General features: G+C 61.1%; 2 protein-coding genes across 6 annotated transcripts in view; one reads left to right on the top strand and one right to left on the bottom strand.

Annotated features, from left to right (window-relative positions):
• The window catches only part of RNH1 (ribonuclease/angiogenin inhibitor 1), a 13,108-nt gene extending 11,297 nt beyond the window's left edge, over positions 1-1,811 (top strand). For all 5 annotated transcript variants that reach the window (XM_017894001.1, XM_017894002.1, XM_017894003.1 and 2 more), the window contains 2 exons: positions 1,270-1,440; positions 1,544-1,811. In XM_017894001.1, the coding sequence (XP_017749490.1) occupies positions 1,270-1,440; positions 1,544-1,631 (259 nt within the window). In that variant the 3' untranslated portion in view covers positions 1,632-1,811. The remainder of the gene's footprint in view (positions 1-1,269; positions 1,441-1,543) is intronic.
• A 3,059-nt stretch (positions 1,812-4,870) lies between these two features.
• The window catches only part of PTDSS2 (phosphatidylserine synthase 2), a 36,393-nt gene continuing 29,847 nt past the window's right edge, over positions 4,871-11,416 (bottom strand). The window contains exons 5-12 of the mRNA XM_017893998.1: positions 9,327-9,461; positions 8,920-8,970; positions 8,201-8,318; positions 7,949-8,078; positions 6,764-6,878; positions 6,545-6,690; positions 6,159-6,344; positions 4,871-5,814 (exon numbers count right to left, since the gene is read on the bottom strand). Coding sequence (XP_017749487.1) covers positions 5,652-5,814; positions 6,159-6,344; positions 6,545-6,690; positions 6,764-6,878; positions 7,949-8,078; positions 8,201-8,318; positions 8,920-8,970; positions 9,327-9,461 — 1,044 coding nt within the window. The 3' untranslated portion in view covers positions 4,871-5,651. The remainder of the gene's footprint in view (positions 5,815-6,158; positions 6,345-6,544; positions 6,691-6,763; positions 6,879-7,948; positions 8,079-8,200; positions 8,319-8,919; positions 8,971-9,326; positions 9,462-11,416) is intronic.

Below are 11,416 nucleotides of genomic sequence, written 5' to 3'. Positions count from 1 at the left end.
CCGCCACCTCGCCCGGCTAGTTTTTGTATTTTTTAGTAGAGACGGGGTTTCACCGTGTTCACCAGGATGGTCTCGATCTCCTGACCTCGTGATCCGCCCGTCTCGGCCTCCCAAAGTGCTGGGATTACAGGCTTGAGCCACCGCACCCGGCCAATTTTTCTCTCTTTTATTACCTTTCTTTGTGGTGTGCCCATGGGTCTGTCCTGATGTCTTGTGGACTGGCCCTCTAATTGTGTTCTCCACATTTTCTTTCTCTTCGGTGTTTTATTTTTGGGAGATGTTCTCATTTACCAGCCAGTCTACTGAATTTCCACCCTCAGTGTTTTGTCTTTTGTTTGCTATTTCCCGTGTGCCTCTCGCCAGGGGCGTTCCATGGGTGGCTGGTCATCTTGGGCTGGGCACCAGGTTCTGAGTGAGCCCTCGGAGCCCTGGACAGTGGGCCCTGCAGGCTGAGTCATGCTGGACAGGGGGTCCTGCAGACCGAGACATGGCTTGTTTCCCGAGGGCTTCCTCCTGCTGGGGCATTTCCAGTTCCCTGCCAGGGGACACCATCCTGGCTGCCAGGACCTTGTGGGTGTTCCAGGTGTGGAGAGGAACCTTGGGTCCTGGTCACTGCAGACTTGTTCCCCCTGAGCCACCGCACAGGGTGGGGGTCCTGCAGCTTCCCTGGCCCCCACTTTGGAGAGGCCCAGTGCAACTCCTTGGCCTTGCTGTCCGGCCTGTGGCGGCTCCACCCCGGGAAGTGCGTGTTGGGTCTTCTCTTCTCCACCCTCTTGTCTGGCCTGTACCCTCGTTGTTTCTCTCTGGAACTTCAACTCTGTTGTCCACACTCTGTGCCTTTCTTGGTGGTCTCCATACCCTCGTTTCCCCACAGCTGCCCCTCGGCCTCTGGCTGGCTCCTCCTCTGAAGCCCACCCAGAGGAGAGCCAAGGGGGTGGGTGTAGCTCTCTGGGTGGACGGTGTCTCCTTCCTGTCCTTTCTCCTCCCTGCAGAAGGTCTCAGGTGAGTCCGGCTGCCGTGCCCCACTTGTTTCTTGTCTGTGGTGGGGAACCTGCCCAGGGCCATAGAGGGACAGTGAGACAAGCTGCCAAGGCTGAGCCTTGGGGACGGCCCCTGAGGGTCCCGAGTGGCCGAGCACAGGCAGGTGTCCGTTGGTCCTTGGGCTTCGCGGCCTGGGCCTCCATCGTGCCCCCCAGGCCCAGGCTGCTTGGCTGGTCAGCGTGCTGCCAGGCACGCCCCGCACCCTGACCCCCACCCTGTTCCACCCAGGCTTGGCGACTGTGATGTGAGCGACCGCAGCTGCAGCAGCCTTGCCGCGACCCTGTTGGTCAACCACAGCCTGCGCGAGCTGGACCTCAGCAACAACTGCCTGGGGGACGCGGGCGTCCTGCAGCTGGTGGAGAGTGTCCGGCAGCCGGGCTGCCTCCTGGAGCAGCTGGTGTATGTGGACGCGTTGGGCGGGTGGTGTGGCCAGGGCTGCCCAGGGAGGAAGGCGGGGGTGGGGAAGACACAGGCCCATGCCTCCCTTCTGGCCTCTGTGCAGCCTGTACGACATTTACTGGTCTGAGGCGATGGAGGACCGGCTGCAGGCCCTGGAGGAGGAGAAGCCATCCCTGAGGGTCATCTCCTGAGGCGCTTTCTGCCGCTGCTGTCCCTGGACGACGGGCTTCGAGGCACCCCTGGGGCTGACCAGCCCCTGCCATGTGCTCGCCCTGCATATCCTAGGTTTGAAGAGAAATGCTCAGATCTGCTTATTTTTGCCAGTATATTTTGGACACTTTATAAACCATTAAAGCATTTTCTTGGCAGGAGGGGCTCGTGTCCTTCCTGGGGTCCCTGCGAGGTGTGCTGGCATCGGAGACGACACCACCCCACGTGGCATGGGCTTCTCTCACTGCCTAAGGGACCTGCACCAGGGAAGCAGCCCAAGGCCCTGGCTGTGCTCAGCTGGGTCCTCTGAGCCGCACCCCACCCACACTGGGGAGCACAGGGCAGGCCCTGCCTGGTGCGGGGGGGGAGGCCCCTTGGTTCTGCCTGTGCAGGGTGATGCCTGCTGGGAGCTGCCCACAGGCCCAGCCACTCCCACAGCTTCCACCCTGGAGCCTCAGGAGCTCCCAGCGCTGCCCAGCGCAGCCCCACCTGGGTTCCTGCGTGGAGCCCAGTTCTCGCCCCAGCTTTGTCTGCAGCTCTGTGTGGGACGGTGGGGCCCACCCTCAGGGGCAGCCCATCTTGCCCGTGGGTGGGCAGCTGATCAAAGTGGGCAGCCCGGGGTGCCCCGCCATGCCAAGCCAAGAGCGGGGACGCTTGTCAGCTTTCAGAGGTCTGATGTTGAGTCAGCAACTACAAATTCATTGCAAAGAAGCTCCCTGGCAACCCCCCGTTTTGGACAAGGTCTCTCACTTGCCCAGGTGGGAGTGCAGTGGCGTGGTCTCTGCTCACTGCAGCCTTGACCTCCGGGACTCAAACCGTCCTCCCACCTCAGCCTCCCAGGTAGCTGGGATGACAGGCGTGCACCCCCACACCTGGCTAATTTTTGTAGTTTTTGTAGAGACAGGGTCTTGCCATGTTGCCCAGGCTGGTGTTTGGTCTTGGGTATTACCGGTGTGAGCCATCGCACCTGGCCCAATAAAGCCCTTTAAAGCGACCCAGGGGCCGGGTGCGGAGACCGGGCACAGTGGCTCACGCCTGCACTTTGGGAGGCTGAGGTGGGCGGATCAGGTCGGGAACTCCTGAGGTTGGGAGTTCGAGACCAGCCTGGCCAACATGATGAAACCGCGTCTCTACTAGAAATACAAAATTTAGCCGGGCGTGGTGGCCATGCCTGTAATCCCAGCTACTCGGGAGGCTGAGGCACGAGAATGGCTTGAACCTGGGAGGTGGAGGTTGCAGTGAGCTGAGATCACACCAGTGCACTCCAGCAACAGAGCAAGACTCTGTCTCAGGCCGGGCGCGGTGGCTCAAGCCTGTAATCCCAGCACTTTGGGAGGCCGAGGCGGGAGGATCACAAGGTCAGGAGATCGAGACCATCCTGGCTAACACGGTGAAACCCCGTCTCTACTAAAAAATACAAAAAAAAACTAGCCGGGCGAGGTGGCAGCGCCTGTAGTCCCAGCTACTCGGGAGGCTGAGGCAGGAGAATGGCGTGAACCCAGGAGGCGGAGCTTGCAGTGAGCTGAGATCTGGCCAGTGCACTCCAGCTTGGGTGACAGAGCGAGACTCCGTCTCAAAAAAAAAAAAAAAAAAAAGACTCTGTCTCAAACATACATACATACATATATATATACATACCTACATTAAAAAATGACCCAGAATCTTAGTTTAACTATGACCCCCCAGTCAGGGGAACAGGGCTCCTTGGGGACACGGGTGATGCCAGGCGTGGGGCAAGAGATGCCCAAGATGAGTTCGGAGCATCTCGGTGTGTGGGGAACCAGAGCCCTTGGGCATTGTCTGGGGTTGAGTTGCTGCCGGAAAGGCTCCCAGGGGCCGCTTTTGGGACAGGGCTGGCGCTGGAACAGGACTCTCATCGCAAGCCCCGCCTTGCCCTGCTCCTCGGGAAGAGCAGACGGTGACCACAAGCAGACCACCACCTCCACCGGCCGTCACCCTACCGGCCGTCACCCCACCGGCCGTCACCCCCACCGGCCACCACCCCCACCTGACTCCACTGCCGCCTGCCACCACCCCACCTGCCGCCACGGGGCTCAGAGCATCAGGGGGATGCAGACACCGGTGGAGGGACAGTGGGGTCCCGCAGGAGTGCGGGAGGGGAGAGGGGCCCCCACAGTGGGGAGTTCCTCCTGAGGGGTCAAACCTGCCACCTGCAAAGAGCAGAATGCTGAGGCCCCGTGTGTCCTGCAGCACAGGGCAGGGCCGCTGGCAGAACCCTGTCGGTGCAGGGCCGTAGAGGCCAAAGCTGTGAGTGGCTGTGACTGGAAAAGGGATTTGCTGGGCACCGGGTGTGGTGGCCACACAGGACATCTTCCTGCCAAGCCCGGGAGGCTGCCCTCACGTGTGCTCCACGTTACAGCCCTTGACGTACAGGGGTTGAAAGTTTCCCCAAAAGTAGTCAAAGAAAAACACAACATAAAGCTGTTTAAAGCCTGGGGCCCCGAGGCAGAGCAGGGAGTGTGGGTGCATCTGGCTCCTGGAGTCCCCTCAGGCTGTGTCCAACCAGCCACCGACACCGCTTACCTCCCCCCAGCTAGGAACAGGGCTCGGGGAACCCCTTTTCTCTCCATTTGTTTGAAAATTTTCATGGTAAAGTTTTAAAAATAGTGGCCTGGCTGGGCACAGTGGCTCACGCCTGTAATCCCAGCACTTTGGGAGGCCGAGGCAAGTGGATCACCTGAGGTTGGGAGTTCAAGACCAGCCTAGCCAATGTGGTAAAACCCCATCTCTACTAAAAATACTAAAATTAGTCGGGAGTGGTGGCAGGCGCCTGTAATTCCAGCTACTTGGGGAACTGAGGCAGAATTGCTTGAACCTGGGAGGTGGAGGTTGCAGTGAACCAAGATCGTGCTACCGCACTCCAGCCTGGGTGACACAGTAAGACTCCATCTCAAAAAAAATAGTGGCCCGAGAAGGCAGCTGCCCCTCCCCAGGAATCCTGTGTCCACTGCCCAGTGGTCACCAGCCCTGGGACAAACGCAGTAGAGGGTGGGTGCCACCTGGACCCTCATGGAGCCTGGGGGAGGGGCTGCGTCTGGCACCTACTCTCTCTGGGGGGCAGGCACCAAGTCTGCTCAGGTGCAGAGGCTGAGGCTGACTCCGGTGCCTCCCATCCTCTGTGTGGTTTTCCCCAAGTGGGCACTGGGCATGAGGGCAGGCTGGGGGGCTGCACTGGACCCCAAAGCAGGACATGGGGAGCTGGGGGGAGGGCTGGAAGCCTCAGACGTTCGTTGTCACTTTATTGGTTCTCTTTGCTCGTGAAGATGACCCTCAACTCGGAGCCACAGAGGCGTCATGGCCCCAGCATCCGGGTTCCAGGCCCCCGGGAGGGGCCAGCTCAGTGATCTCTGACCCCATCCACGTGTCCTCCAGGGTGGTCTGTGTGAAAGGAAGGTTCTGAGGAAATGGCTCAGCGTCGCCGCCTCGATCCGCTGCCTCTCAGCTATGGAGTGTTTGTGGACGAACGCCCACACGAGCTGCGGGGAGGTGGATGTGGAGCCAGGGTGGACTCCTCCAGGCCTCAGCGCACCGGGGCCCACGGAGTGCAGAAAGGGTACTGTGATGTCCCTGCCTGGGCCATGCCGTGGCTGGGTGACAGGGAGCTTGGTGGGCCAGAGGCCACGGGGCTGACCAGGCAGAAAGGGGAGGGAGGACCCTGGTTCCTGAGGGACACGCTGCCCCAGAGCACGCCCTTGCCACGCCAGCCAGCTCCCGGCTCTGGAGAAGCCTTGGAGCCCAGAGCACACGTGCACACCGCAGGTGGCCACGCATGTGTACACACACATACACGTGTACACACGGAGATGAGGCTGTGCTGGGGCCTCCTCCACCCCTCGCCTTCAGCCTTGCCAGATGCACGGGAGAAAAGGAAAAGAAAACCTTGAGGGCAAGGCTGGGCACGTGGCTCCTGGTGGGACTCACACAGGAGGAGGCCACGGAGGCCTGGGCTCTGGGAGGCTCACGAGGCAGCCACGGCCAGGTCAGTTTGGAGTTGGTGCCCCCTCGCCCTCAGCCACCCCAGGCTCCAGCAGGTCTTCGTCCAGCCCCAGCGGGTGCTGGTCCCCGTTGCCGACGGCGCTGCCCTGGTCATCCTTGCTCTGCTGCTTCTGCCGTCGGGTCTCCTTGTACCTCAAAGTGATGTCCCTGGGGGCAGGGGGCAGTGTCATCACCTGCTCCCACACCCGCCCCCACTGCAGGCTCCACGGACAGCTGGCACCTCGTCCCTGTGGAGGTCCAGGATGGGCGGGGTGGGGGCCGGGTACCCTGGCCCTGTGACAGCAGCCGTGGCTGACTGGAGCCCTGAGGAGCCTGGATCCATCAGTGCAGAGTGAAGGACCCGAGGGTTGGGTCAGGAAAGGCCCCTCCCACAGAGGCAGCCAGAGGGCTGGAGCAGGGACAGGAGGCACCACCACCAAACTCCCACAGCGCCTGCGCCGAGACCCGGACAGCAGCCCTCCTTCGGAACACACCAGCCCGCCCCCACTCACCGCAGGAAGAAGCGCCAGACGGTCCAGGTGAGCACCAGGACGGAGCCGAGGGTCCAGCACTGGGAGATGTAGAAGGGCAGTGACAGGGTGAGTGTGTGGGGGTCGTACTTCACCACGATGAGCAGCTCCGTGGCTGTGATGGCCGCCACCAGCCACGCCTGTGGGCCCAGCTTCTTGTGGGGCTTCCTGCAGGGGTAGCAGGGGGCTCAGCGTTCCGGGCCCCCCAGGGTCCTCCAGGAGGCCTTACCCAGGCCCCAGCCTCCCAGGCTCTGCTCCCCGGCCCCCTGCCCCCCAGGGGTGTCTCCATCCGGACCTCCGCCCTGGGGGTGTCTCCACCCGCCCCCCGCGCCCCAGGGTGTCTCCGCCTGGCCCCCCACAACCCTCACGGGTCATCCATGAAGTCGTAGATCTCGCGCATGGCCACGCCACCCACGTTCACGAAGAAGACGAGCCGCAGGAGAACCAGGTAGTGCTCCGGGGGCATCCACAGCACAAACTTCAGATAGAACGTGTTCAGTTCTGCCAACAGGAACTAGGGGAGGAGAGGGTGAGCACCAGCTCTGGCCCCCAACCCGCCACACCGTTGCTAGACAGCCCGGCCTTACCACCAGGATGATGCCGCACACGGCCAGCCAGCGACGCAGGCTGGAGGCCGGCTTCCACTCGAAGCGAACCCAGCTGTAGGGTGTGAACTGGAAGGCGATCCTCTTCATCTTGCCCCTGGGAACCACAGAGCCGGCAGCCTGAGGACGGCAGCCCACTGAACCCCACCCTGCACCATCAGGCCACAGACTGTTCCTGGTCACCCGGCCCTGCCCTGCGCCAACGGGCTGGCTCTGCTCCTGGTCACCCGGCCCCACCCTGTGGCATCGGGCCAAGGACTCTGTTCCTGGTTACCCAGCTGCTGCCTGGCCGCTCTCCGAGGTCTGGCCACGCAGCCATAAGCCCTGCCTCCCCACAGCCCTCTGCTGTTCAGTCTCTTCCAGTCAGAGCAGCGGCTGCAGCGCCTCAGAGGGCGCTCCACGGCGCCATGAGCTGGCCACGTGTGCAGAGGTGTCCAGGCAGAGACGGGGCACCCACAGGCAGGAGGGGAGACCCCCGCCCCCCAGGCTTTTCCTTAGACTTTTGTATTTTTTTAAAATTCCAAAGTCTGGCCGGGCGCGGTGGCTCAAGCCTGTAATCCCAGCACTTTGGGAGGCCGAGACAGGCGGATCATGAGGTCAGGAGTTCGAGACCATCCTGGCTAACACGGTGAAACCCCTGTCTCTACTAAAAAATACAAAAATCTAGCCGGGTGAGGTGGCTGGTGCCTGTAGTCCCAGCTACTCGGGAGGCTGAGGCAGGAGAATGGCGTAAACCCGGGAGGCGGAGCTTGTAGTGAGCTGAGATCCGGCCACTGCACTCCAGCCTGGGCGACAGAGCGAGACTCCGTCTCAAAAAAAAAAAAAAAAAAATTCCAAAGTCATAATGACAAAGTACCAGCAACTGTTTCATAACCAAAGCAACCAGGGGAGGGAGAGGCACGGAAGGATCCCAGAGCCCCTGAGCCAGGCCAGCCGGAGACTGAGGAGAGAGGTGAGTGGGTCAGACGCCGTGGCCACCATGAGGGGCGGCCAGGCTCGAGTGACAGCGGGTCAGAGGGGAGGTTCCAGGAGGCAAAGCCCCACGGTCACCCCTCCTGAGCCGCACGCTGGACAGGCCTGGTGCTCGGGGTCCGCCAGGGCACACACGCTGAGGCTGCCTCTGGGTAACCCGCACCCAGCCCTGCCCTTGCAGCCCCCACGACGTACTTGTAGGTTGGAATGTTCCAGAGGCCCTGCCACTTGTACGTCTTCAGGGACAGCCACTCGAGGGTCTTCATGCCGCAGTAGATGCCCAGCCCGTTGCAGACAAGCACGTCCATGGCGGGGGAGGCCAGCACTCCATCGCAGGGGTGGGGGGGTACCGGGGGCCTTGAGGAAGACCCCAGGCCAGGCACACAGGGCACAGGGAACCGAGAATGCCCTCAGCCTGCACCCCTGCCCCGGGGGCTGTGCCGGCACCTACGTGGTCCCACCAGCACTCGCTGAAGTTGGGCAGCTGGTGCTCCAGGCTGTACTCCAGGAACTCGAACATCACACTGATGATCATACACATCCACCAGTCTCGGATCATCAGGGTCTGCGGGTGCCAGGGTCAACCAGAGTGTGGGACGTGCTGCCACGCTTGGCCCTGCCCACGGGTGCACACAGCCCCCACCCCGGCTGGCAGCATTCTTGGAGTTGAGAGCACTGGCAGGCCCCCCAGTGAGGTCTCGGGGTGAGTGTGGGGTGGGCGGCTGCCCGTCCGACAGCCTCGATGCTATGACTGTCAGCGAACAAGGCAGCATCCCCATGCCTGGGGCCTGACACCAAACTGCTGGGGCACTGGTCCCTCTGCCAAGCCAGCCGAGGCTGCGCGCAGGGGCTGCTGGGTGGGCTGCAGGGTCAAGCGGGTACTGCTCTTGGCCCCCCAGGTAGCACAGGGCCCCTCAGAAGTGGGATGGGGCAGTGCCTGAGCCCAGGTGGGGCCGGGACTTCCTGCCCTGCTGCCTCTCTCCGCCGACCCCACCCTGAGGACGGAGTGAGGACCCGGCCAGGATCAGGGCTCGGTTCCAGGGCTCCCGGGAGGGTCCCACCACACTCAGAGCACCCTGAGCTCAACCCCATGGGCAGAAACAGCCCAGAGGACAGGGCAGGCCCGAGAACTGGGGCAGGGTGGCCGCGAAGAGGAAGTGCCGTACCTTCAGGTACCAGCCAAGAAAGTGCGCGGGAACGAAGCCATCCAGCTTGTCCTGTGGGCGACAGGGTGTGACCCTTGACCCTGGGGCACAGCCACCCCCACCCCCCACACTGGCAGGTCAAACCCACAACCGAGCAGCACCTGCCAGACCCCGGGAAGAAGGCTGGGGACTCACAGGTGCTGCTGTGGCCTGTGGAGACCACGTCCCTGACAGCCTAGAGAGCAGGGGCCCCCGGCCAGCGTGAGCACCACCCGAACGGACAGGGCCTCGGCACATCTCTGGACCAGGAGGAGGCCCCACATGTGGGCCAAGGGGCACGGGGGGCAAGGCAGGAGCACGGATGGTGCCTGGTCCGGCACAGGGCCACACTTGGGGAGGGATCCGCCTCAGGGCTCCCGGTGTCTTACCCAGACGTTGTGAAAGGGGTCAGTCTCGTTGTCTGGGTCATAGATGAGGCAGTTGCCCCCATAGTCTCTCTCTGGCAGTGGGACTCCCAGCTTGGGGTCAACATACTTCAGAAACTGCCGGCCATCCTGGACAGTCTGCAAGGCCAGTGCCCCCGTCAGTGGGGCTAGAGTTAGTGGTGGCAACTTGAAATGGGAGATCATGGTTGTTTATTTTATTTATTTATTTATTTATTTGAGACGGAGTCTCGCTCTGTCGCCCGGGCTGGAGTGCAGTGGCCGGATCTCAGCTCACTGCAAGCTCCGCCTTTCGGGTTCACGCCATTCTCCTGCCTCAGCCTCCTGAGTAGCTGGGACCACAGGCGCCCGCCACCCCGCCCGGCTAGTTTTTTGTATTTTTTAGTAGAGACGGGGTTTCACTGTGTTAGCCAGGATGGTCTCGATCTCCTGACCTCGTGATCCGCCCGTCTCGGCCTCCCAAAGTGCTGGGATTACAGGCTTAAGCCACCACGCCCGGCCTATTTATTTATTTTTTGAGATGGAGCCTTGCTCTGTCGCCCAGGTTGGAGTGCAGTGGCGCAATCTGAGCTCGCTGCAACCTCCACCTCCCAGATTCATGCCATTCTCCTGCCTCAGCGTCCAGAGTAGCTGGGAATACAGGCGCCCGCCACCACGCCCGGCCAATTTTATTTATTTTTTGTATTTTTAGTAGAGATGGGGTTTCACCGTGTTAGCCAGGATGGTCTCGATCTCCTGACCTCATGATCCGCCCGCCTCGGCCTCCCAAAGAGCTGGGATTACAGGCGTGAGCCACTGAGCCCGGCCGGGAGATCATGGTTGTAAACTGCATCTCGGTCACCCGGGAGGAGGGCAGCGCCCTGTCTCAGCAGCCCTCCCACCCCAGGGCAATCCTGGTGGGATAGCGCGTGTGGAAGGAACCCCGGGCACGACAACCCAAGTCTCCACACCTGGGCTCCCCGGGGCCAGGTGGGCACAGGTGCGCTTCCGGACATGGGGGACTAGGACCACTGGACAGACAGGAGCGGGACGGGGCCCCGAGTCCCTGCTGCGCGCCCCACCCCCGACCCCTCCCCACACATGTGCTCAGGCCAACACCCCCACAGAAGTCACCCTTGTGGGACATCACTCTTTCCTCACCCGGACGCTGGCATCAGCCGGATGCACCTCTTGGCCTTGGGGCAAGGCAGGCTCTTGGGCCTGACGTCAAGGGAGGTTTACATCATTGACAGACGTCTGAGCACACAGTGAGCTGTGGCACCCAGGACCATGCAGCCCACCCAGCACCCAGGTCTCAGTCCCTCATATTCAGTAAGGACCCGGGGCTCTTAGAGAAGGGGTTGATTTCAGGACTGGGGTAGGGAGTGGACAGGAGGAGCCTGGAGCATCCCGCAGTGCTAGGAAGTCAGGATGTGCCCAGAAAAACAAAACAAAAGGCCAAAAACTCAGTGATGGTGTGTGAAAGCAATACAGGAACCAAGTGGAAACTCCCAAAGGCAAAAGAATTTGGGCACCATGATAAATAGAGCAGCGCTGAAATAAATATCCAAGTGTAAGACAAGTATCTGTAATTCCGCACTGATATAAATAAACACATGATGGAATAACTCACGGTAGAGAAGCAGGATCTCTCCCATGCACAAGAGTTCCAGGTAGCGCACAGACGCCACACTCCAAGGAGGGCAACGAAACTCCCCTCCCTCTGTGCAGGCTGCACCAGTGACCCCCTTGTGGAGAACGCACTGTGATTGACGTGGACAGCCTGACAGACACACCTCACCCGGTGGTCAAGGTCCACAGCACCACGGATGCGTCATGGTGATGGTGCCAGTGTGTGCCTTCACCCCAGACGAATCAAGAGAAAACATCAGACACATCCTCACAAACCCTGGTATCAAAGCCAGAACAAGACATTCCAGGAAAATTAAAGGACAGTATCTCTTACAAATATGGACGCAAAAATCTCAGATAAAATGCTAGGAAAGCAAGTCCAGCAACATGTAAAAAGGCACACCCTGCGACCAAGCAGGATTTATCCCAGGAATGCAAGGTTGGTTCAGGATAAGAAAATAAAT

Source organism: Rhinopithecus bieti, unplaced genomic scaffold (genome assembly GCF_001698545.2).
Source record: "Rhinopithecus bieti isolate Rb0 unplaced genomic scaffold, ASM169854v2 scaffold_25906, whole genome shotgun sequence".
NCBI classification, from domain to species: Eukaryota; Metazoa; Chordata; class Mammalia; order Primates; family Cercopithecidae; genus Rhinopithecus; species Rhinopithecus bieti.
The sequence above is the reverse complement of the archived record's forward strand: the minus strand, read 5'-3'. Positions and strand labels throughout refer to the sequence as shown.